General features: G+C 36.2%; 2 protein-coding genes across 4 annotated transcripts in view; one reads left to right on the forward strand and one right to left on the reverse strand.

Annotated features, from left to right (window-relative positions):
• Positions 1 to 288: 288 nt before the first annotated feature.
• On the reverse strand, positions 289 to 10,315 carry LOC121422197 (dynein light chain 4, axonemal-like). Its single transcript, XM_041617093.1, has 3 exons — positions 10,113 to 10,315; positions 1,823 to 1,906; positions 289 to 989 (listed from the first exon to the last, which is right to left on the reverse strand). The coding sequence occupies exons 1-3, from the start codon at positions 10,188 to 10,190 to the stop codon at positions 825 to 827; spliced, it is 327 nt and encodes a 108-aa protein (XP_041473027.1). The 5' UTR covers positions 10,191 to 10,315; the 3' UTR covers positions 289 to 824.
• Positions 10,316 to 10,405: 90 nt separating this feature from the next.
• LOC121422196 (endonuclease V-like) overlaps positions 10,406 to 21,780 on the forward strand; it is a 71,193-nt gene continuing 59,818 nt past the window's right edge. The window contains exons 1-6 of one of the 3 annotated variants that reach the window (XM_041617089.1): positions 10,406 to 10,511; positions 12,497 to 12,606; positions 14,544 to 14,718; positions 16,030 to 16,164; positions 18,166 to 18,205; positions 18,569 to 18,681. In XM_041617089.1, coding sequence (XP_041473023.1) covers positions 12,542 to 12,606; positions 14,544 to 14,718; positions 16,030 to 16,164; positions 18,166 to 18,205; positions 18,569 to 18,681 — 528 coding nt within the window. In that variant the 5' untranslated portion in view covers positions 10,406 to 10,511; positions 12,497 to 12,541. Of the gene's footprint in view, positions 10,516 to 12,493; positions 12,607 to 14,543; positions 14,719 to 16,029; positions 16,165 to 18,165; positions 18,206 to 18,568; positions 18,682 to 21,780 lie in introns of all 3 variants that reach the window. The other 2 variants (XM_041617091.1, XM_041617092.1) reach the window with 2 other exon arrangements.

Genomic DNA, 21,780 nt, shown 5'->3' on the forward strand with positions numbered 1-21,780 from the left:
TACAACTATTAGTTACGCTTCCTGTAACATACCGTACCGTAAAAGATACCATTGTTCAATTAAGTGTAACTGTAAATATATGGCAAACCACGTGCAAAAAGATACAATTGCAATTGTAAATATCAAACATGTTACAGGCTGCATTGATACAAATAATAATGGTAGACACAGTTGTTTTGTTTTCATGTACTCCAAATCTGTCTAAAATTCATCAAAGGCAAAACAATTTCGAGTGTCTAGGAAAAATATGTACAGCAGCATAATAAATACAAATTAATTTTGCAAAAAATATATACATGAATATATACACAGAGTGAATTACAAGTACTATCAACAGGTTTTCTTAAAGAAATCTGTAATTACAATGTAGAAATCTATCTTGAAACAAGTTGAAAAAAGAGCAACAAATCCCATTTTGCTGCTTTGATTTTAACCTTTATCATAGAATTACAAAATAAATGCTGCATGACATGACTTAACATGTTACTTATTAATGAGCCTCCAGTGACCCCTCACCACCCACAACTCTGAGGGAAAGAGATGTATCTTCTAATGCGAAAGACATAAAATGAAATTTTCGAAAAGGCAAGGGCTTTTGTACATTTTATTACTTAAAAGTCAAATCAATATGTTTGATGTAACATGGAATAATGTAACAATTTGTAATTTCTTGGTTGAGATTCACCATAAAATACAAGTTGGAGATCAACTTTGTAATAGTTCTACATTGTACATAAATTATCAACGAATGCGAACAATTTGATGTACGCATATTTCTAAGACTTCTCTTTGGGGATGATAATACGTAATCATTAGACCTGGGACTATGAGCACTTCCACACTGTGACTGCTATATTACCGCCAAAGAACATATAGAGCAGATTCTTGACCTCATGGGTAATCTCAAAACCATAGCCCTCGCCAACGATCGCATGCCAGGATGAACCAAACTTCTTGTCCATTGCATCTTTGATCATCTTAGCTGCCGTCTGAAAGACCAAACATACACACACAAAACTGCATCAAAAAATCAAGCAAAACGAATATACAGATAAAGTGGAGATGCATTCAGGAAACAACAAACAGGGCCGTAACACAAAGCTTAGCAATGATCGTAGAACATTTTTCAACAATCAGATGATCTTTGTAGGTTTGCATGGTGGAGTTTATAATGTGGAGGTTTACGGTTCACCACGTGTAATATGAAGAAGAGAATCTAATTTCCTCTTTTCATCCTTTCTCGTCTCGTCTGAAATTGATAGATTTCACTATTATAAACACAGTATGAAATTTGGAAACAAAACATATTTTCCACACGTATCGTTTCTTTTTTTTCTGGAAAACACTGTATAATGCGTTGGGCTTAAATCAACAGGATGCTTTGGCTATAGATACACTGTACCCTGGTCTTAATGTCCTTGGAAAATGTTTGCTCTCTCTTTCTCTCTGTTTGGTCTACTGTAATGCCCCATATATCTCTGTTAGCCCATTGTGAGCCATCTATATTAACAATAACTATTGTAGGATGTACAGATATCTTTTTTCTTGATGGAAAACATAAAAAGAAGACATACATATGTAAAACAATACATTTCGGTGAAAGAATTCATCAGCTATTTCTCAAAAAAAAACAGCAAGAAAAATGTGGCCTACATTATTTTGTTCACATATGTACTTGTAGATTTTCATAATATTGGAAAAGAAGATCTATGATTTATAAGATTAGGTTACTATTAGAAAAAAGAGTGGAACTTTAATTTTCTTTACAAATTAAACATGTGCACATGCATCACTAATTTATGAGCCATAATGACAGATATACCTCATTGTTTGAAGAGAACTTTTCACAGGCTGTGACACATAACTCCATAGCTTCTGTCCTCATTTCTTCATTCATATCTGAATGCTGAAAAGAATAGAAAGCAAGAATATAACAATGCTACATGTACATGTACATATATCTGGGAATTGTTGATTCAAGTTCATGAGATGTGTTTTGCGTCATGAAACTATATACTGTGCATTAGGGCTGCAGGATATTGGGTACTACATGAACCTGGGTATTTGGAAAGCTTCACATCTCAAACCAACATTATGCATCAAATCTTTTCAAATCACTGAAGCAAGGGATCTTATTTCCATCTAGCCTGCATTTCCCTGCTCATCAAGACAACTCTGCTACATGTACTTTTACAGAGTTGAAAAAAAAATGATTACAAAATCACTCACATTCATTCAAGAACAAGAGAATTGCACAAGTTAATAGCTTTCTTTCTTTACATTTCAACATTGGAGCCAGAGTGGATAACGATATGCCTACATGTACTGTACATGTAAGTGTATGCCCAATGGAGAATTCCTTACGCTGGTTCACATTTACAACAAGTACATTGTAGAACAAAAAGAGTCTAGGGGAAATCGGGGTTAGTTGGAAAGCGGGGTAAGTTGAAACAATGTAATTTTCTTTAATGCCTGTAAAATAAATTTATGCAATACTGCCCTCAATTGCTATTAATAATAAAAAAAAGTGTTGTATTATTAATAGCAATAAATTGAGGGCAATCCTCCTAGTCTTAGACCAAAAGCTTTGGTCTCGTTTGTTTTATAGGTTGTTCCGCTGAACTCCGTTGGCTCCACTCACCAATTACAGAGACCAAAGTTTTAACTCAATCTGTACAGAGACTTAACGGCCATATGTTTATGTATTAGTTTGGATAAACCAGGGAAGTGAAGTTGCGCGACAGCCATAGTAAGTCACTGTTTTTTCCCCTTTTAAGTTTATTTTTCATGTTTTGGTGCATTTCAGGCCACAAACAGAATAATTATTTTGGTCTAGTTCTTTTTACTTTCTTCTTCTTTTCTTTCAGTTAATGCCCACAATCATTATATTGAATATTATGGCATATGGACGTCAAGATTGACTTGACCAGAATTATGCCGGGACCCACTCACACGTACATGTCAGGGCGCGACAAACCCGCTTGCCCGGGGCAAGTGAAAATGACGCGCGGGCAAGCATTTCTTAAAGTCAATTGCCTGATCGGGCAAGTGGTTGTTTTGAAAATGAAAACGATAAATTGACAGTAAATTTTATTAATTTTTTTATAAATTGCAATTATCAGCCAATTATCTCATACAATATCGTACCAGTAAAAAATCAGTGGAAACATGTCAAATCAGCGCCAATTTACTGACAATTTATCGCCAGCGGTCCCGTTCGATGGGGGTTGCCATCTTACTTTCTAAATTTCACTGTGCGAATGCGCTACTAATCGACAAAGGAGCTAGCTGGGGAAACCCCTCTCTCGCCCTCCTAGCGCATGCTCTAATACATCGGTGCTACAACTATGTAAGTACACGAGCGATCGCGAGCCAGCCGACTCTCAAGCTACATGTACAATGTAGATCGCGCTGAATGCGTGCAAGCTTTGGACTGACTCGGCCATATAAAGAATTGGAAGGAAGGTTGAACGAAAGAATGAAGAAGAGAAAGAAAAGATGAAAGAAAGAAGATGAATTGAGAAGAAAGAAAAAATGAAGGAAAAAAGAATAAAAGAAGAAGGATGAAAGAAAGAATAAAAGAGAGAAAAAGGTTGCTGTCATTTTTTAAAATGAATATAGAAAGGAAGGGAAGATGAATAAATGTGTGAATTCAAAAACAAAATAAAGGAGATAAAAACAGTAAGAAAAAAGGAGGAGGAAAGAAAAAATGAAGGAAAATCATGTTTCCTTCATTCTTTGGAAGTAAGAAACAAAGAAAGAAGAAAAATAGGAAGGAAGGAGGGAAGGAACAAAAAAAATGTTTCAGAAATGAATACAATTTCAAAGTGAGACATTGTAAACTTAAAAATTAGATGAAACATCGCGGCATGCCACACTAGACTCAAAACAAAAGCTGAAACTAGATCTAGTTATGAAAACCTGAGAATCCATAATACAAATTTTCCGTCAATTTTGTGATTTTGTGAGGTAAAAAAAATGGTAGCAGACTAAGTGACAAGTGTTGGTAGACCTCTCCTCAAGATTTGTTCTTCACCGCCCTAGATATTGATATCTAAAGTTATTTCAAGTTCATTTTAACAACAGTATTGGACAACTTCAAGTTTGGACAGAAAAGTGATCAATATGAGTGCCGGAATCGAAAAGAAAAGTGAAAAATATACCTCAAGGAAAACACGCTCAAACTACAAACTGTTGAACGATGAACTAGAGGACAATACTACCGTCCCTGCAGGCGTGGAGGTCCCTCCTCAGCCTGCTGGAAATACAGGTACAGAACTGGCAGGCCTTCTTAAAGAGGCAACCAGTAACTTTGAAAAGATGATGGACAAGGCGGTGAAGACATTAGTCGATAGTGTCAAGAAAGTGGAGAGGGCCCTTGAGTTTGAGGGACTTCGAATAAATGACCTAGAAAAGAAAAATGCCGAACTAGAGGGTCGCCTGGAGAAGATGGAGAAGGCATATGAAACTTTAGTTCAAAAGGATCGATCTAGAGATAGTGAAAATAACAAGGCAGATCGTCTTTCACGAAAAAATAATTTTCGAGTTGTGGGAGTTAAGGAAGCAAAAGATGAAGAGGATTGCCTGAAAATCGTCGAGGACATGCTGAAAACAAAATTTCATATGACAGTCAAGGTGGAGAAAGCCACCAGGACTGGCAAAAGGGGAGATAAGCCACGCCACATCATAGTGAAAACAAATTCCTACGACGATAAGGTTAACATACTAAAGAAATCTAGAGAAGCTCTCAAGACAGAGAAATATTACCTGACCAACGATCTCACAAGGATGGACTTAGAGGTGAAAAGAAAGCACCGAAAGGAGGTGGAGGAGTTGTATCAGAAGGGGACAAAACTGCGTTTCTATGCTGGGCAGTGGAGAAACGAGAAAGGAGTCCCTTACTTTACTTCTTAACCCTATCTAGGCCGGGGGGGGGCCTCGGAGGCCCCCCCTCAATGAATCGCGCGATATTTTTGCCGTGCGAAATTTTTTTAACGCGCCGCTCGCTGACTTTTTACTTTCAAGTCTTGCGCAACTTTTGAGACCAATTTTGCGTCACCCGGGTACGTGGTTCCGAAATTACGCAACATTATGTAAGTGCAAGTCAGACCGGAAATTGCTCAAAAACGTGATTTCGTGTACAAAGTCAATGCAAATTGTGTTTTCAACCAAAATTCATAAATGTATGATTATTTTTAGTTTTTGTAGTCTAAATGTATTCATTTTATGCTTTTTATGATCAGAGAAGAGTCCCCAACAATTTCATTGAAAAAACAATGAAAAACAAATGGTCAAAAAAACAAAGAAATACATAAGAAATTGCAAAAAACAATATAATACATAAGAAAATGATTTGATATCACAATTTTTTTCATGTACACTTGCTAAGGACACCTCAAAGAGTTTCTATACCAAAAATTAGTACATTTAGAGCTTTATTTAGGGAGTTAGAGGGAAAAGTATGATTTCGCATACTAATTATGCATAAATTAGCATAATCACTTAATAGCGATTCGCATGAAATAAATTACTATACAATCTTGTAGATTATGCCCCAGGCAACCCGCGTGCCAATTTTCGGCGCGATCGCGCGGTCGATGGCCGAGATCTTGGGGGGGGCCTGGGAGGCCCCCCCCCGGCCATAGGAACTCCCAAAATACCCCGGCCTAGATAGGGTTAAGTTACCACATGTAGTGCAGCTTTAAACCTTTAGTTATGCCAGTTCTGAATTACTTTGCCTTGGACATGTTGGAGAGGATGATTTATTTACCCATGGGATTAAAACCACACAGCAGATTTGAGCACATTATCATCTTCTAGGAAAACCAGCACAAGAAATGAACCATTGTTCTCATCAGAGAAACTCTCCAACTCTCTCCCTCTCTCTATTCCTCTTTCCCTCCCTCCCCCCTTTCCTCTCTCTCTCTTCCTCTCTCTCCGGTCTCTCTCTCTCTCACACACACACACACACATCTATATTGATACTTGTCACAGGAGAGGTTGCCATAATCTTCCTCTTTTTCATTTATTTATTCCTGTTGTAACTGAACTTTGTTGCAGGAGTGGGCATGGCCTCGTGTCTATCGTTTGCCATGTTCTTCACTTTAAACTTAGTTGTATATATGTTAATAAGTAGACAGTTTTTCTTGTTTTACATTTATGTCATTTGTTATATCATGTCTGTACTTGAGTCCATTAGCATTGCTAAGCCTATACAGTGTGAGGTGTTGACTACTATTTCCATGTTTAAATGATGTTGGATGATTATCATTTACAACAAGATATTGATTGTAGGTACTATATTCCAAATGAGTTTAACCCACCTACTGGGAAGCAACAATCTCATTACTTAAGCTTCTTGCACTGCAATGCAAGAAGTCTCTCTAAAAGCTTTGAAAACCTAAATATGTTGCTATCATCTCTAAAATTTAATTGCTCTATAATAGGTGTTACAGAGACGTGGTTGAGTGCTCATTCACCACCATTATTTCTGATTGATGGTTACCAGATAGTAAGGAAAGATAGATCAATTGGCCGTGGTGGGGGTATTCTCTTTTATGTGTCTAATAAGATCTCTTTCAAACTCAGGGAAGATCTTTCCCTCCAAAATCAAAGTGCTGAAATCTTGTGTATTGAAGTAGACTTACCCTCTGATAAGAACATGATTGTATGTATAGTGTATAGACCCCCTCAAACTGATATTGATAATTTTCTCACAGGTATTGAGTTATTATTGACTGATATAAATGCATCTGGTAAATCAGTTTGCATTATGGGTGACTTCAATGTTGATCTATTGACAGAAAATGCAAACACTCTCCGTTTCCAAAATATTCTCGAGTCTAATGCTCTTTGTGCAATGATTAACAAGCCAACAAGAATAACTGACAGGTCATCAACACTTCTTGATAACATTTTCGTGAAAACTACCAAAGGTTATTCCCAATCAGGTTTATTCTTTAGTGAGATTTCTGATCATCTTCCAATCTTCTGCATGCTTTATGATATTCATTCCAACAAATACAATAAGGCCAAAGTTATACTAAAGCGCAAATTTACTGAAAGCAATATTTCTAGCTTGAGGGATGCTTGTCAGGAAGATAATTGGGAGGATGTATTGGAATGTCATGATGTTGAACAGGCTTATGAATCATTTAGTAAAATTTTTCATCACCATTTGGACAAGACTATTCCACTTGTTAGAATAAATAATAGAAGTACAGGAAAACGGCCATGGATTACAAAAGGTATACTACAATCTATCAAAAGAAGAAATGTCTTATATAAAAAGAGTGTAAAGAAACCTTCACAAGAGCACGTTGAAAAATACAAAAAGTACCGAAATAAGCTTACTTCTATTATACGGTCATCACGGAGTTTGCACTATTCTAGACAGTTTGAGAATGCTCGAGGTAACATGCCCTTGACATGGAATGTTGTTAGAGATATATTATGTAAGCGAAATAAGTCAGAACCTGCCACAAAATTTGTCCATAAGGATAAAGAGTTTACTTCTGATAATGACATTGCAAATGGATTCAACAGCTACTTTGTGAACATTGGGCCTGACCAAGCAAAGAAAATAACTCCCGTAGAAGTTAATTACAAAGAATATTTACAAGACAGGTCCGAATCATCTATATTCCTTAAGCCAGCTGATCATCTTGAGATATTAAACATTGTTAAGTCTCTTAAAAATAGTAGGTCATCTGGGCATGATGAAATAAGTTCAGAATTGTTAAAACAAATAATTGGCTCAGTCCTAACTCCTTTACTGCATATCTGTAATCTGTCCATTTTAACTGGTGTATTCCCTTCCTCTCTTAAACTAGCCAAGGTTATTCCTGTTCATAAAAAGGAAAGCATGACCGTTATAAGCAATTATAGACCAATCTCAATTTTGCCAAGTTGCTCAAAAATACTAGAAAGAATTGTTTATAATAGACTGATTGCCTTTCTTGACAAAAACCACCTACTTAATCCCAACCAATTTGGATTTCGCAGGTCTCACTCAACAGACCTTGCGTTGTTGAAATTTTATGACTATGTATCTAGTTCTCTGGCTAATCGTGAGCACGTTATTGGTGTATTTATGGACCTGAGCAAGGCATTTGACACCCTTGACCACTCAATACTGCTTTATAAACTCCAACATATGGGAGTAAGGGGCGTTGCCCTAAATTGGTTTACTAGTTATCTTTCAAATAGAAGACAATACACATGCTATAACTATTCTAATTCTGGTATATCAGTTCTGAGGTGCGGTGTGCCGCAAGGTTCTATATTGGGTCCATTATTATTTCTGATTTATATTAATGATATTTGTTTGGTATCAAACACATTGAATTATATATTATTTGCTGATGACACAAGTGTTTTCCTATCACACCGTGATATTGATATCTTAGAAAACACCATTAATGTCGAACTTCCGAAATTATCTAATTGGTTTCGAAGTAATATGTTATCACTGAATGTTAGAAAGACTAATTATGTGCACTTTAAAGGCAGAAAGTCATGTGCTGATCATGATTTAAGATTGAAACTTGACAATGCTTTGCTGGAAAGACAGACATCTACGAGGTTCCTTGGGGTCTATATCAATGATCAACTTAACTGGAATGATCACATGAAACACATCAGTAAACCAATTTCTCGAAATATAGGTATACTGTATAAAGTTAAGTACCTTGTACCTTATAAAATACTTTACATGTTGTACAATACTCTTATTCTACCTTATGTGTCATATTGCAATATTCTTTGGGCAACATCAACGAGTGTCACAAACCCAATTCTTTTGTTGCAAAAGAAAGCAATTCGCATTTGTGCTGGAGTTGGTTACCGTGATCATACACGCCCTCTCTTTATAAAGCTGCAATGTCTTACTGTTGATGATGTCCATTTTCTTCAAACTTCCCTTTTTATGTATCGGTTTAATGCCAAAATGTTACCTACCTGCTTTTCCAATATGTTTCAACAAAATAATACTATCCATACCTACCACACAAGACAAGCATCTAATATGCATTTGTATAACCCTCGCACACTGTTGGCTCACAAATCTGTCAGACATTATGGACCTGATGTTTGGAATTCGATACCTACTAGTATTAGGAATATATTATCAGTGCATTCCTTCAAAAATGCGGTAAAACACATACTTGTCTCTAAGATGTAATTTCTTTAGCAAGACACATTTTGTTGCACTGTACATTTTAAACTTAAGGATTGATATAATTTCAAGTATTATTACGCCTCATACACTCCTTGTAAATATTTGTAAATAGTTGTGGAACATAATAATTTGTTTATTTAGTTTTCTTTGTTTTGTTTTTCTTTTTCTTTCCCTTCTTTGAGTAATCATTAGTTTTGACTTTTCAGTATTGTTTTTATATTTATGTATGCATTTCATATATTCAAAGGTCTGACAACAGCTCAAGCATCTGCTTATTTTGTCATACCACTGCATGTCTGCAACCTTGTTATAATCAGTTATGTTAATGTTATGTTAATCATCATAATTATACATTATTATTATGTAAAATTCAATGTAACCAATTTTGTGATGGTTACACTATGTAAATTATCATGATATGCAGAAACAAATAAATAAATAAATAAATAAATTATTTTGGTGGAAAAACTGTTTATCATGTCATTGTTGCATGTTGCACCATTGAGAATCTGCTCTGATCCTAATTGCGTAGCCAGTACCTGCCGCACACAGGCAGGAGGTTAGTTTGCAATTTATTGGGTTAGCAAGAAAATAACTGTGCAGAACTTGCAAAGCCAAAGGTTTAGTTATCGATTATTGTTGTCTCTGCTTCGTCATCTGATCTGTTGGTTACTTGGAAAGTTTGTCACTTTTAAATGTATTTAGGCCTACTACGGTACCGTACATCTTGTTTTAAAATATGAAACAAATAGGCGTCTCGGGAAGGGATTGTCAGGACACAGGGACAAAGGAGCAAAATACCGAACGATCCCGGGAATTACGGGACCTGTCCCGAGGCGCGAAGCAAGTGCTTCTGAGGCTGGGCTCAAGCGCCCGCCCGCCCGGCGCGCCGCGGCCCATTTCCGTCTGCCCGATGTTAACCATGTTTACTTACCCGAATGAGTGGATAACTTTGCAGTCTTCTGTAGTCGGTTTCCTTCTCGTCTTTCTTTCCTTCCTGCTCTCCTTCCATATCTTCAGTTATATGCCACTATTTCAACCCTCAAATTAGTATTCTATAGTTTATATTCTGTATTTTATCACTGAAATTGCGGAAATATACAGTTCCAACTTCATCAAGTTTGTTGTGGTAACCAAAAATAATATACGCGCATGCGCAAATTATCCTGTATAGGCGCGTAACCAGACTTTCTGTACGTTGCAGATCGTAAAATGGAGATGAATATTAAAGAAACTCCTGGAAAAAAAGTTTAATTTTATTAAAATGGCGGCGTACATGGACGGATGAAGGAAAGCAAATTCTACGGGAAATCGAGCCTAGAAAAAAGGCCAGGTAGGTAAGACCCTCTTTTTAAGCTATAAAATTCCATCTGCAAGAATCGGCATTATCGTGATAACTGATATAGGTGGAGGTGCCGTGGCCGAGTGGTCTAAGGCGCCTGGCGCTGGCTATAAGTCATGGAAAGTGCGGAGTTCGATCCCCGGCCGCGGCACCTATGCCCGTGAGCAAGGCGTTTAATCTACAATGCTCTTTTATCCTGCTTTCAAATAAATGGAAATGCTATATGCATTACTGGTAACTAGGTGTGCACTTGTTAAAAAAAAAAAAAGATATAGGTAACCACCGTTCACTTCATACAGCAGCGCTTTTTTATTCAGTCGCACGCACGGTTCCCTATTTCCACCTCCATTCACTTATGACTTAGTTTGTACACAAAAATGCGCGTACACAAATAGATCTATGAGTGGTTTCCAAAACCACAATTTGGCCCAAGAATCTTCAATCCTGAAGGAGGCAGATTTAACCCGAAGAAGAAGAATTAGAACGTCTACGACTACGGCGACAATTATTTGTCGGGGGAACTGGCCAAATCATGGTTTCGGGAACCACTCGTCGATTTGTATACGCGCACTTTCATGACTTTGTTGTGTACAAATGACATGAATGAATGGAGGCATGGGAGGTGGATAAGGAACTGTGTGACCCCATTCTACCCCATTTTGTCTTCCGAATATTACACGGATGAGTCCAGGGGCCGATTGCACGAAAGGGTCTTTGCAAGGACCGTCTTTCGTGTCGCCCATCATTTATGATGCGCCATGTGAAACGCATTTTAATTCATCTGCAAAGATATTTCATTCGTCCGTTAAAATAAACAATACATTTGTTTATTACATGATGTGATATATCATGACATTGTATAAAATTTGATTTAAGAGCAAGCTAACAAATCTTATTCTTTATCATAAATTTCAGAAACACCCCGCTTACAGCGTATCATAAAAGATGGGCGACACGAAAGACGGTCCTTGGAATTTGGAAAGACCCTTTCGTGCAATCGGCCCCTGGGCTCCGGCGGCAAGTTAAAATGTGATAAGCAGATTCCTCATGAAAAATTACCCCTTTTCACTGTCTAAAAATTCACCATCTACTTTTCTTATTTGATAAATAAGGTCTTAAGGATGCTTGTTGTCATCCACACACAAGACAAAAAAAATGGTTAATGGGCTTCTGACCTCAGGCGCTGGTCAGAAAATTGGGATTGTCCCAGTTTACAGGGACTGTCTCAGTTTTCAAAGATTTCTCCACACAAGAAATCTAGGAAAGTTCATACTCCTGTCAAGTGCCGACACCAATCAAGTGTGTTTGTAAATGTCATGACGAATTTGATATTAAAACAATAAGTATGTCATGCCCCTTCATCGCATTGCTTTGTCATCAGGAGCTGAAAAATATTTACATGTAGGTGTCATTTTTTCCCCCAAAGTCTTCATATTTTTTAGACAAATCTTAAAAAAAACTTGACAAAAACATTTCACATTTTTGCTTGTAACTTCCCAACACAAACATTTCTGATTACACTTTTTGTACAGTGGTGACATTTTTATGACAGAAAATGTAGTATAAATCATAGATTTGACATTTATATATTTCTATGAAACGCTGTTTGAAAATATAACAAACAATAGAATACATTTGGCACGAGTATTACTTTTTTCTTCAAAGAAAATTCCACTTGAAATATACTGTAATTCCAGTGGCATCCAAATCATGTGAAAGAACTTAATATGCTCTTACATTTGATACCAAATTCGTTATCGTACTATTTATATTTCTGAAGTTATAGTAAATTTTACCATGTTTGGCAAGTTAACAAATTTCACCAAATTCCAAACATGGTAAAATTTACTATAACTTCAGAAATATAAATAGTACGATAATGAATTTGGTAGGTGTATGTAAACTTTTGGCCTCAACTGTATATAGACCTCTAGATCTAAATCAATTGGTTGGAATCTTTTTTCTTTTTTCTACAGAATTGATTAGGAGAAGAAACTTGAGGTTCACCCTCAAGTTGAGTGATGGAAGAATCTGCAAAGTGTAATGACTTGTTGATTGATGAGGACACAGCTAGATCATGGGAAAGGTATTAAATATTTCAAGCTTAATATTTTCTTTAGGAAACTGTTGTCCTTTATGTGGTATACCCAGGTGTTGTGTGTCCGGACAATCGATTTTAAATAGCTATTTGGAAAAGTTATCAGGCAAAATCTCATCAATTTTTTGTACAAAATGTTAAGAAATATTATAGAGAACAAACTTGAGAAAGATTTTAAATATAGAATTAGTATTTTTTGTGTAATACAACGACAAGAAAGAAGGCTTCAAAATGTCCGTACACCCCACCCCCTATTCTATGATTTCAAAGAAGTTTATGATAATTGTTTGTTTATTTATTTTTTCCTAATTTTATGTTAATTGGTTGGGCCTATATAAATGGAATCACGCAGGTCTAGATGCATGCCCCACCAAAATGTTGCATGATATCGTGAGTTACTTGGAATTTATTATTTTCCCCCCCCCTTTTTTTGGGGGGGGGATGTTAGAATGTTTTAACATAGTTTATTCTGTACACCTGTTCAGCTTTCATTATGCTTGCATTCTGCTATCATACAATGTTTTTCTTACAACTATTTTCATGATTTCTACTGGTTATGATACAATTTCCTTTGAAATGGGACAGAAGCAGCCACAGCTATTTAATTGACTTTTTCTGTCCCTGGCATTACAAGGGAAATGCATTCTTTTTATCTATATCATGTATTTTCTTTAGCCGAATGAAATAATAATAATGATAATAATTTTCTTTTGCCGAATAAAATGATAATAATTATTATATAACCCAATCATGCATGTGTACAGATAACCTATTTTCAAATTATTTTATTTTTTGATATAATTTTATTTGATTTGATATATTGTTTTCTTCTGCAATCATTTTCTTATAATACACTTTTCCATTACATAAACATAATAATAATCTAGGCATTTATATAGCGCCATCTATCTAGAAGTATTCTATTCCGAGGCGCGTTGTTATTATTATTACCCTGGCTTTAGCTCGATGCCTTTCAGCGCTCATGCATTCAATTAATTAATCCTGCCGGATACCCATTTACCTCACTTGGGTTGGGTGCAGCACAATGTGGATAAATTTCTTGCTGAAGGAAATTACACCATGTCTGGGATTCGAACCCACGACCCTCTGTTTCAAAGTCAGAAGACTAATCCACTGGGCCACAATGCTCCAATGTAATACATTGATTACTATTTTTGGCATGAATCATAGAGAGAAAGTGAATTACAATATCATTCTAAATAAAATGATCAACTACCAAATTATTACTAAATAGGTTCATTATTGCGGATTGAAATAATCGCTAGAGGGTATTCATTTGTCTCGCAATCTACTATGGTCAACAAGGAAATTCGTGATCACTCTCGCAAAAAGTGTTCACTGGCTTTCTAGGAAATTCGAATTTCCTAGAAAGCCAGTGAACACTTTTTGCGAGAGTGATCACGAATTTCCTTGTTGACCATAGTAGATTGCGAGACAAATGAATACCCTCTAGCGATTACTACCAAATTGTTATAAAATTCACAATTTGCAGGGTTAAAAATAATTAGATTAATCATATTTTTATACTGCAGAATGATCTGTTCATAATTTGATTAATGAAGATGGAGATGATAAGGATCATGATGATGGTGACAACATCACAATATATTCATATTTATTTTTAATTCATTATTAGAGGGCAGTAAAACTTAAACAGATATATTTAATCATCTTGATTGAGACTTTGTTTTAAGGTAGCTTGGCTAAGTCAAATCTTATTGGACCACAGAAATCTGTTTGACTAGGGAAATTTTTACTCAGAAGAGTTGCATTGCCTGTGTTTTGCCTTATTTTGTCTAAAACAATTGCTTTGATTTGAGCTAATACTCTACTTATGGAAGCTTATTCTTTAATACGCACATTTACCTGTATTTTAAATTGTCCCTGCTATCCCCCATTTATAGTGAACAGAGAAAACTAAAGCAGAAGCTTATTGAAGATGACACAGAGGGTTGGCAGTCTGGTGGACCTCCTTTCACTGATCTTCATTACATTGGAGGAGTGGATATATCCTTTGTGAAAACCAGTACCAGTCTTGCCTGTGTCTCTCTCATTATATGCAAGTTTCCAGACCTTGAGGTATGAAAATGTTTATTTTCCTACAACTGCCCCATTCACTTGAACATTTTTTAGGGGGAATATTTACAATATTATCACAGGTAGCTCTATGTCTTGTTATCATACTTCTAACATGTATTAAAGGTGAATGAAATCCCTTCTCAGTTTAGCTTGCATGAAAACAGAGAAATCAAGGAATGAGATCAATAAATCTCTTGAAAACAATTAGATGAATAACAAGAAAGTCAAGACGATTTGTCATAGCTGAGTGGCCTAAAGGCGCCAGACTACATCATGGAACACCCTTGAGCATGCAGTTTATCTACAGTGCTCTTTTATCTTTCATCAAATAAATGAAGTTTGAGAATAATTGGACAAGTGATAAAGTCAGACGAGGTGGCATGGTAGAGTGGTCCAAGGCGTGGGACTACAACATAGAAGTCTTGGATTTGATACCTAGCTAGGCCCTTGAAAAAGAAATTTTTCTAAATCTTGCGCTTCTATCTAGCATCAAATGAATGAAAACACCGAACAGGGTGTGAATATGTTATTTTATGAACATTTGAATGTTGACATCACTAATGCTAATTGCAATGGAGATCCTCCCATTAGTAATGTTACCAATATTTTATAATGTCACACAATTCCACTCTCCCCTTGGTACTCTTATAAAACACCCCCAAAACATCTAGTTTTTACTCATTCTATTAAAAGTACAAATTCTTTGTCCGTGATATATTGTATGAAATCTCTTATACCTGTTCCCCCCCAAAAAAAAATGAAAATATAAAAAAATCTATATATGTAAACACTTGATTAAAGTGACAATTTAAGTATAAAATATGTAAACAAGTTGTACAAGTGTGACATCACACATGTTCGTTGTGTTGCCAATTTGAGGATGTCCACAACATTAGCGATCTGAGCATTCAAATGTTAATAGTTATCTTATTATTTGTTCAATTTTTCTCAAACTTGCATTGACCTGTTTCTTTGATTTTCTGTTTTCACCCATGCTGACTTGTTCCTAGGGTTTTATTCTCCTTTAATTATTTGAAAAACTAATATAGTTGCATCAGATTTTTTGAATTTTTTGTTCGCTATTAAACCTTCCTCAATAAATCAACAAATATGAAAGTGTTTCATGCAAGGAAGGGACTGTCACATAGGTGTTTCATCCAACTGTTATCATTGTAACAGTCAGACACTTCTGCTTCTCAGATGTCCGACAAATATTAATAAAAATCTCCCCAGGTTTTCTTGTCACCACATGAAAATACAAAATTTCAACGCCACACCTTACCTCTTGATTCTTGACTATTTTGATTGCAGGTAGTGTATGAAGACTGTCGGACTATTCACATGACCCAGCCATACATCTCTGGCTTCCTAGCATTCAGAGAAGTACCTTTCTTCTTGGAATGCCTTGACAGGTTACGCAGCAACAAACCTGACCTTGTCCCTCAGGTATGTATCCTACTCTCATCATTTTGTGATTTATGAGGGATTTTGAATACTTTTTGAAAGACAATGTGTTTTGTCAGTATCTGCCAAACTTGTTCTCGTAGTATGTTGCATAATAAAGAAAAAAAGTGTGCACGTGCAGTAGGTAGGGCACTGACAGGGCACTATTTTTGTGTGGTGAATGACACATTTTGGGCACTTCCAGCTTTTGGCAAAGTGGCCTTGGATACCCCAAAATTTATGACTACAACGGTACCTGAAATGGTAATTTTTGTCTCACCTGCATAGCAGAGTGAGACTATAGGCACCGCTTTTCCGACGGCGGCGGCGAGGGTGGCGTCAACATCAAATCTTAAACTGAGGTTAAGTTTTTGAAATGACATCATAACTTGGACATAATAGTAATCAAGCATCACTGAACATTTTGTGCAAGTTTCAGGTCTCATGATTAAGGTCAAAGGTCATTTAGGGTCAATGAACTTTGGCCAAATTGGGGGTATCTGTTGAATTACCATCATAACTTTGAAAGTTTATTGGTCTAGTTCGTTAAACTTGGACATTAGAGTAATCAAGTATCACTGAACATCCTGCTCGCATTTCAGGTCACATGACCAAGGTCAAAGGTCAATGAACTTTGGCCGAATTGGGTGTATCTGTTGAATTACCATCATAACTTTGAAAGTTTATGGATCTGATTCATGAAACTTGGACATAAGAGTAATCAAGTATCACTGAACATCCTGTGCAAGTTTCAGGTCACATGATCAAGGTCAAAGGTCATGTAAGGTCAATGAACTTTGGCCATGTTGGGGTTTTTTGTTGAATAACCATCATATCTCTGTAAGTTTATTGGTCTAGTTCATAAAAAGTGGACATAAGAGTAACCATGTATCACTGAACATCTTGTGCGAGTTAGAGTAGTTTTCAAATTCAGCACTGCTGCTATATTGAACCGCGTGATGCAGGTGAGACGGCCAGAGGCATTCCACTTGTTATTATTTAAATCAACATTTTGGTGGGCGCGTCGTGGTCTAGTGGTTCTGACTCTCGCCTTTCAAACAGAGGGTCGTGGGTTCAAACCCTAGCCATGGCATGTTTTCCTTCAGCAAGAAATTTAGCCACACTTTGCTGCACTCGACCCAGGTGAGGTAAATGGGTACCGGCAGGAAGTGATTCCTCAAAAAGCTGTGCACACCAGGATCGGTAAACTAGTTAGCCGGGGTAATAAAGGAGTGCCTTGAGCACCTAGCAAGGTGGATACCCGGTGGGGTCACTCAGAAGCAGAGGGGACAGGTATGACCGTTACCACAAATGCAAGTGACCCCCTATTGCAGTCAATTTCAAGGACATTTTGTGAAATTTACCCCCCTATTTTCACGCAAAACAAGGACAAAATTGCGGTAAAATGGTACCTTGAAACACCCCTAATTATAAGATTGTAAGGACACTTTTGCCCATTTCGCAAATTTACCCCTATTTACCGTCTTTCAAGGACGGCATTTAACACCCTTTCCTCATTAGAGGAAATTGCAACAAAGGCGTCAGAGTGCTCAGTCCTTAAAGATGACCAAGAGCCAAGTCATACTGATACAATAATCCAAAAGAACTTTATTTTTCTTGAAAAATAAGAAAAGTAGAATTCTTTGTAAAAATAAATGTAGAGTTGTCCATATAAAGATACAGAGCATGATGCGCGCGCCCTCTGCGGCTGGTGACTCGGCGACGGATTTTACTTCCCGTAATCGTTCTCCCCTTTTTCCTGACCCCTATTTCCATCAGATCGAGGACGGTGAGCACCCCTATTTTCACTACTTCGAGGAGTGTTCTGTCCGCGGACGTTCCGTGAAATTGACCCCTTTTCCCGCGATTTTGGTAACGGTCATGCGGTCCCCAAGTCATATTGAGTGACCCCACCGGGGGTGGATATGAGCGCTATACATATCCTATATCATTATTATTATTTGATAACAGCCTTTAATCTAATGTAATTCTTTTCATTTTCAGATCATTTTTGTGGATGGTAATGGCATCTTTCATCAAAGAGGTGAGATTTCAAGTAAAACATTTTCATACCTCCGCTGACTGTTGATGGGTGCTTGAGGCATTGTGGTTTGGGGTCATTAGTCAGTCTGTCCCTTTTTTTAAGTTAGGTTTGTAATGTGTGAGTAACCACCCCAAAAACCTTCAATAAGTCACCCAAATTTGATTTTTATTGAACTTTAAAAAGCACATCCCAAGCTTGGAATATGTAAGAGTTAGAGTTATATTTGGTTTAGCAATGTGACTGGGCCATTGAATTTATCATTATCTTAATTTTTATCATTATCTTAACTTTTATCATTAGTCTAGCGATCAAATTTATGAACGTGATTAAATTCAATCATTATTTTTTCATTCCCCTTTTCAGGATTTGGTACAGCGTGTCATCTTGGTGTGTTGTCGGGGATTCCTACAGTAGGAATAGCAAAGAAATTGAGTCACATAGACAACATCCAGAAAGATGATGAACATGCACGTAAGGTGAGATGTAATTACTAATGTTGATGTCAAATCGTCAGTCATTTTACGAACCGCCACAAACCTAATTTTTGGTCAAATTTCCGAAATTGAGCTTTTTTTGTATTCTGAGAACCTGCCATTAACTCTGTACTATTATGACTAAATTTCAGATAAAAATTTAAAGAATAAGCGCATATTTAAATTTCGCACAAAACAACACAGTGACATACCCTCCTTTGATTTTAGGAAGTGGCTCAAACCATTCTTTCTGTAGCAGTCTCTGGAAGGCACGCAGAGGTCAATAACCCGAACAAACCTGACATAGATGTTGCACATATGCATTGAATGATTTTACAAACTGGTTCAAACTGTGCTTTGTGTGGCCAAAAAAACAATGCGCATGGAATGCATGATTATATGAAGTGACTTAAACCCACTGTTTTTCGTAAAAATGGGCAGTTTCTGAAATGCATAGCTGCGCTTCATTTCAAATATTGAAAGAATGAATTCAAATGGGAACAAAATTTTGCATTTAGAAAAGGTAGAGTGTACACTTTGAATTGGTATAAAAAATTGCTCTGGTTTCTTTCAAAGTGCAAAGTTATGAGCATCAGAAAAAGACCAAAATTTAAACATGTTTATCTCAAAATCGTATTTTGGAGACCAGACAAGTTTTGTGCCAGTTTGTAAAAAATCACTGATGAAATGATGATTATGTTGATAATGATGCCTGATGTTTGTGACCACTGAATGTAGAGGGCATCCACACTTTGCAGCATAAATGCAACCAAACAAACAGAACAAAATGGCTGCGCCCATGCACCGGGAGTATAACTTAATAATCGTGTCATCATACATGTAATGATGATAATGGTGATGATGGTGGTAATTCATTTGATTAGTCTATGATATTTTTAAACATTTCCTCCACTGGATTTTACATAAAAATGAACAGACAAATTTCACACTTTTTCATAGTTAAATTGAATTAAACATAAAAATATTGCACTTGTAGTCATGACAAATAATGAGGTGTTATGAAAGAAAATTACATTATATGGCTCCCCATACGGTCAGCCCCCCCCTAAAAATGAAACGCCAGACAGTAGAACAACAGAGACGATATTGATGATAGAGATTGTGACCATGCTATCAATGATGATGACATTCATGTTGAAAAAAAAATGACAATTGACAGGAAATATCAGTTTTTAGGGACACTGTTCATTGAAGAAGCGAAGATGCACTCACTGAATTATGAAAAGTAGAAGCAATCAAGTCATTATGTTTTGAGAAATAGTGCCCTCTCGTGTCTTCTAATAAAAATATTAGAAGTAACTTCAACAGATCAATTGGCACTTACCCACCGTACTGGGCTATTCTGATCCATTATCTCTTCATACGCTACGCTCGCATTATTGCACACGCATAGACGCATTACGTTCACATTTCTGCACAACCACCCATTTCCCTGTTGACAACCCTTTGTCCAGTAGTTTGTAGTTTTCAGGAGAAAAATATATAAAAACTGAGTATTAATAAATAAATAATGTTTCTCAAATTTGAAATCAATTTTCTTGCATTATCATGTGTATAGCAAATTTGCTTAGATTAGGAATATTTAAATTCAATCCTTAAGTTTTATGTTCTTATGTTTTGTATTGTTTTATTTGTTGTTTTGTATTTTTTTTCAAAATATAGTTTGTAAATAATTTTTTTCTTATTAATTTTTGCCCAGTTTTTCTCAGAGCAGTATAAATGCAACACCAATTCCCAAAGATTCATAAAGAAATACCATTTTCTATTAACAGTAAATTGTACATAAATATACCGTATGCAACAATGAACAAGTTTTGATAATGACATGTACATACTAATCTGCATATAACACTACTTAGGCATGTCCAATATGGACACATCTGCTATCAGAATCTGCACAAGACTAGTTCAGGGGAAAAAAGCCATGCAGCAAAATTCTGAAATTTCAAACGCCCGCAGTGTTACAAAAAATTATAATATGGAGGGGAGCCACCTTCCATGTAGCTTGGATTAAAGGGTTGTCCTAGGATTGGTTCTCCAATATCTAATTAATTTTGTTATGTGAAATAAAATGACAAACATTTCATTTCTGAGGTGACTTGGATGTAGCTATCTCTCTGACAAAAAAAAACTGAGCTAAGATTACATCTGAGCAATAACATGATACCTATGTGCCATGCCAAAGTTGGGGATTAAAATGACATTTTAGTACCTGATAATTATTTTTATGGTATGAATAATTATGCCCTATAAATTGACAGATTTTCGAGACAGTTTCTGACAGCATATTGCATTTTTTTCTGTTTTTGTTTTGTTTTATAATTTTTTCCCCCTTTTTCAGATTTGTTTAATTTGTGACTCTGTTTATGATTAGAAATGTTAATTCATCAATGAAACTTTTGTTTGATAATTTGTAAAAAATTGTCAAACCTTATTTGATTGTATTCCTATGTTTGGATTTGAAATCAATAAAATAAACTTGAACTTTATACCAAGTGCCCCCCCCCCCCCCCCCGATTGAAAAAGGTGATTATTTGGCTTTTATGTTTCACACTAGAAAATAAATTACAGAGTGAAAAGGTAGCGTATTTCTGCTAAAATGGCACCTAAACGAAAATTGTACCATTAAACACTGTCATGCGAAGATAAAGATTTCAATATCTGGATGCACGTGTTTGCATTGATCATGTGCACTTGTTTGCACTTTATATGCATGTGTGTGCGCTTATGATTTGATTAAGGCGCAGTGTAATTAACTTTTATATACCCAGAAGGAAAAACAAGTTCCACTGGACCAGTTTAACCAGTAGAATTCTAAATGGTAACTCTGGAAATTGGAACATCGGTTTACTGGTGTAACTGGTCGTACTGGTCCAGTTGAAATTTTACTGATCCAGTTAAAAATTAAACTGGTCTTGAATTACTGGAATTTTATACTGGTCTTGTTTCTGGTCTCACTGGTCTTCATACTGGTATCCAATCTAAGCTGGTCTTTACTGGTATGTTCTACTGGTCTGACTGGTCCTTGAACTGGTCAAACTGGATCAATTTATTACAGGCATTTGGTTTGTTACATGTATA

This window comes from Lytechinus variegatus, chromosome 10, assembly GCF_018143015.1.
Source record: "Lytechinus variegatus isolate NC3 chromosome 10, Lvar_3.0, whole genome shotgun sequence".
NCBI lineage: Eukaryota > Metazoa > Echinodermata > Echinoidea > Temnopleuroida > Toxopneustidae > Lytechinus > Lytechinus variegatus.

Excerpts from the sequence above, each read along its gene's own strand:
- LOC121422197 (XM_041617093.1), bottom strand. The coding sequence starts at position 10,190 with ATGGAAGGAGAGCAGGAAGGAAAGAAAGACGAGAAGGAAACCGACTAC. Across the intron at positions 1,907-10,112 it reads AAAGTTATCCACTCATTCGG|CATTCAGATATGAATGAAGA; the intron begins GTAAGTAAACAT and ends TATTCTTTTCAG. Across the intron at positions 990-1,822 it reads AGTTCTCTTCAAACAATGAG|ACGGCAGCTAAGATGATCAA; the intron begins GTATATCTGTCA and ends TTGGTCTTTCAG.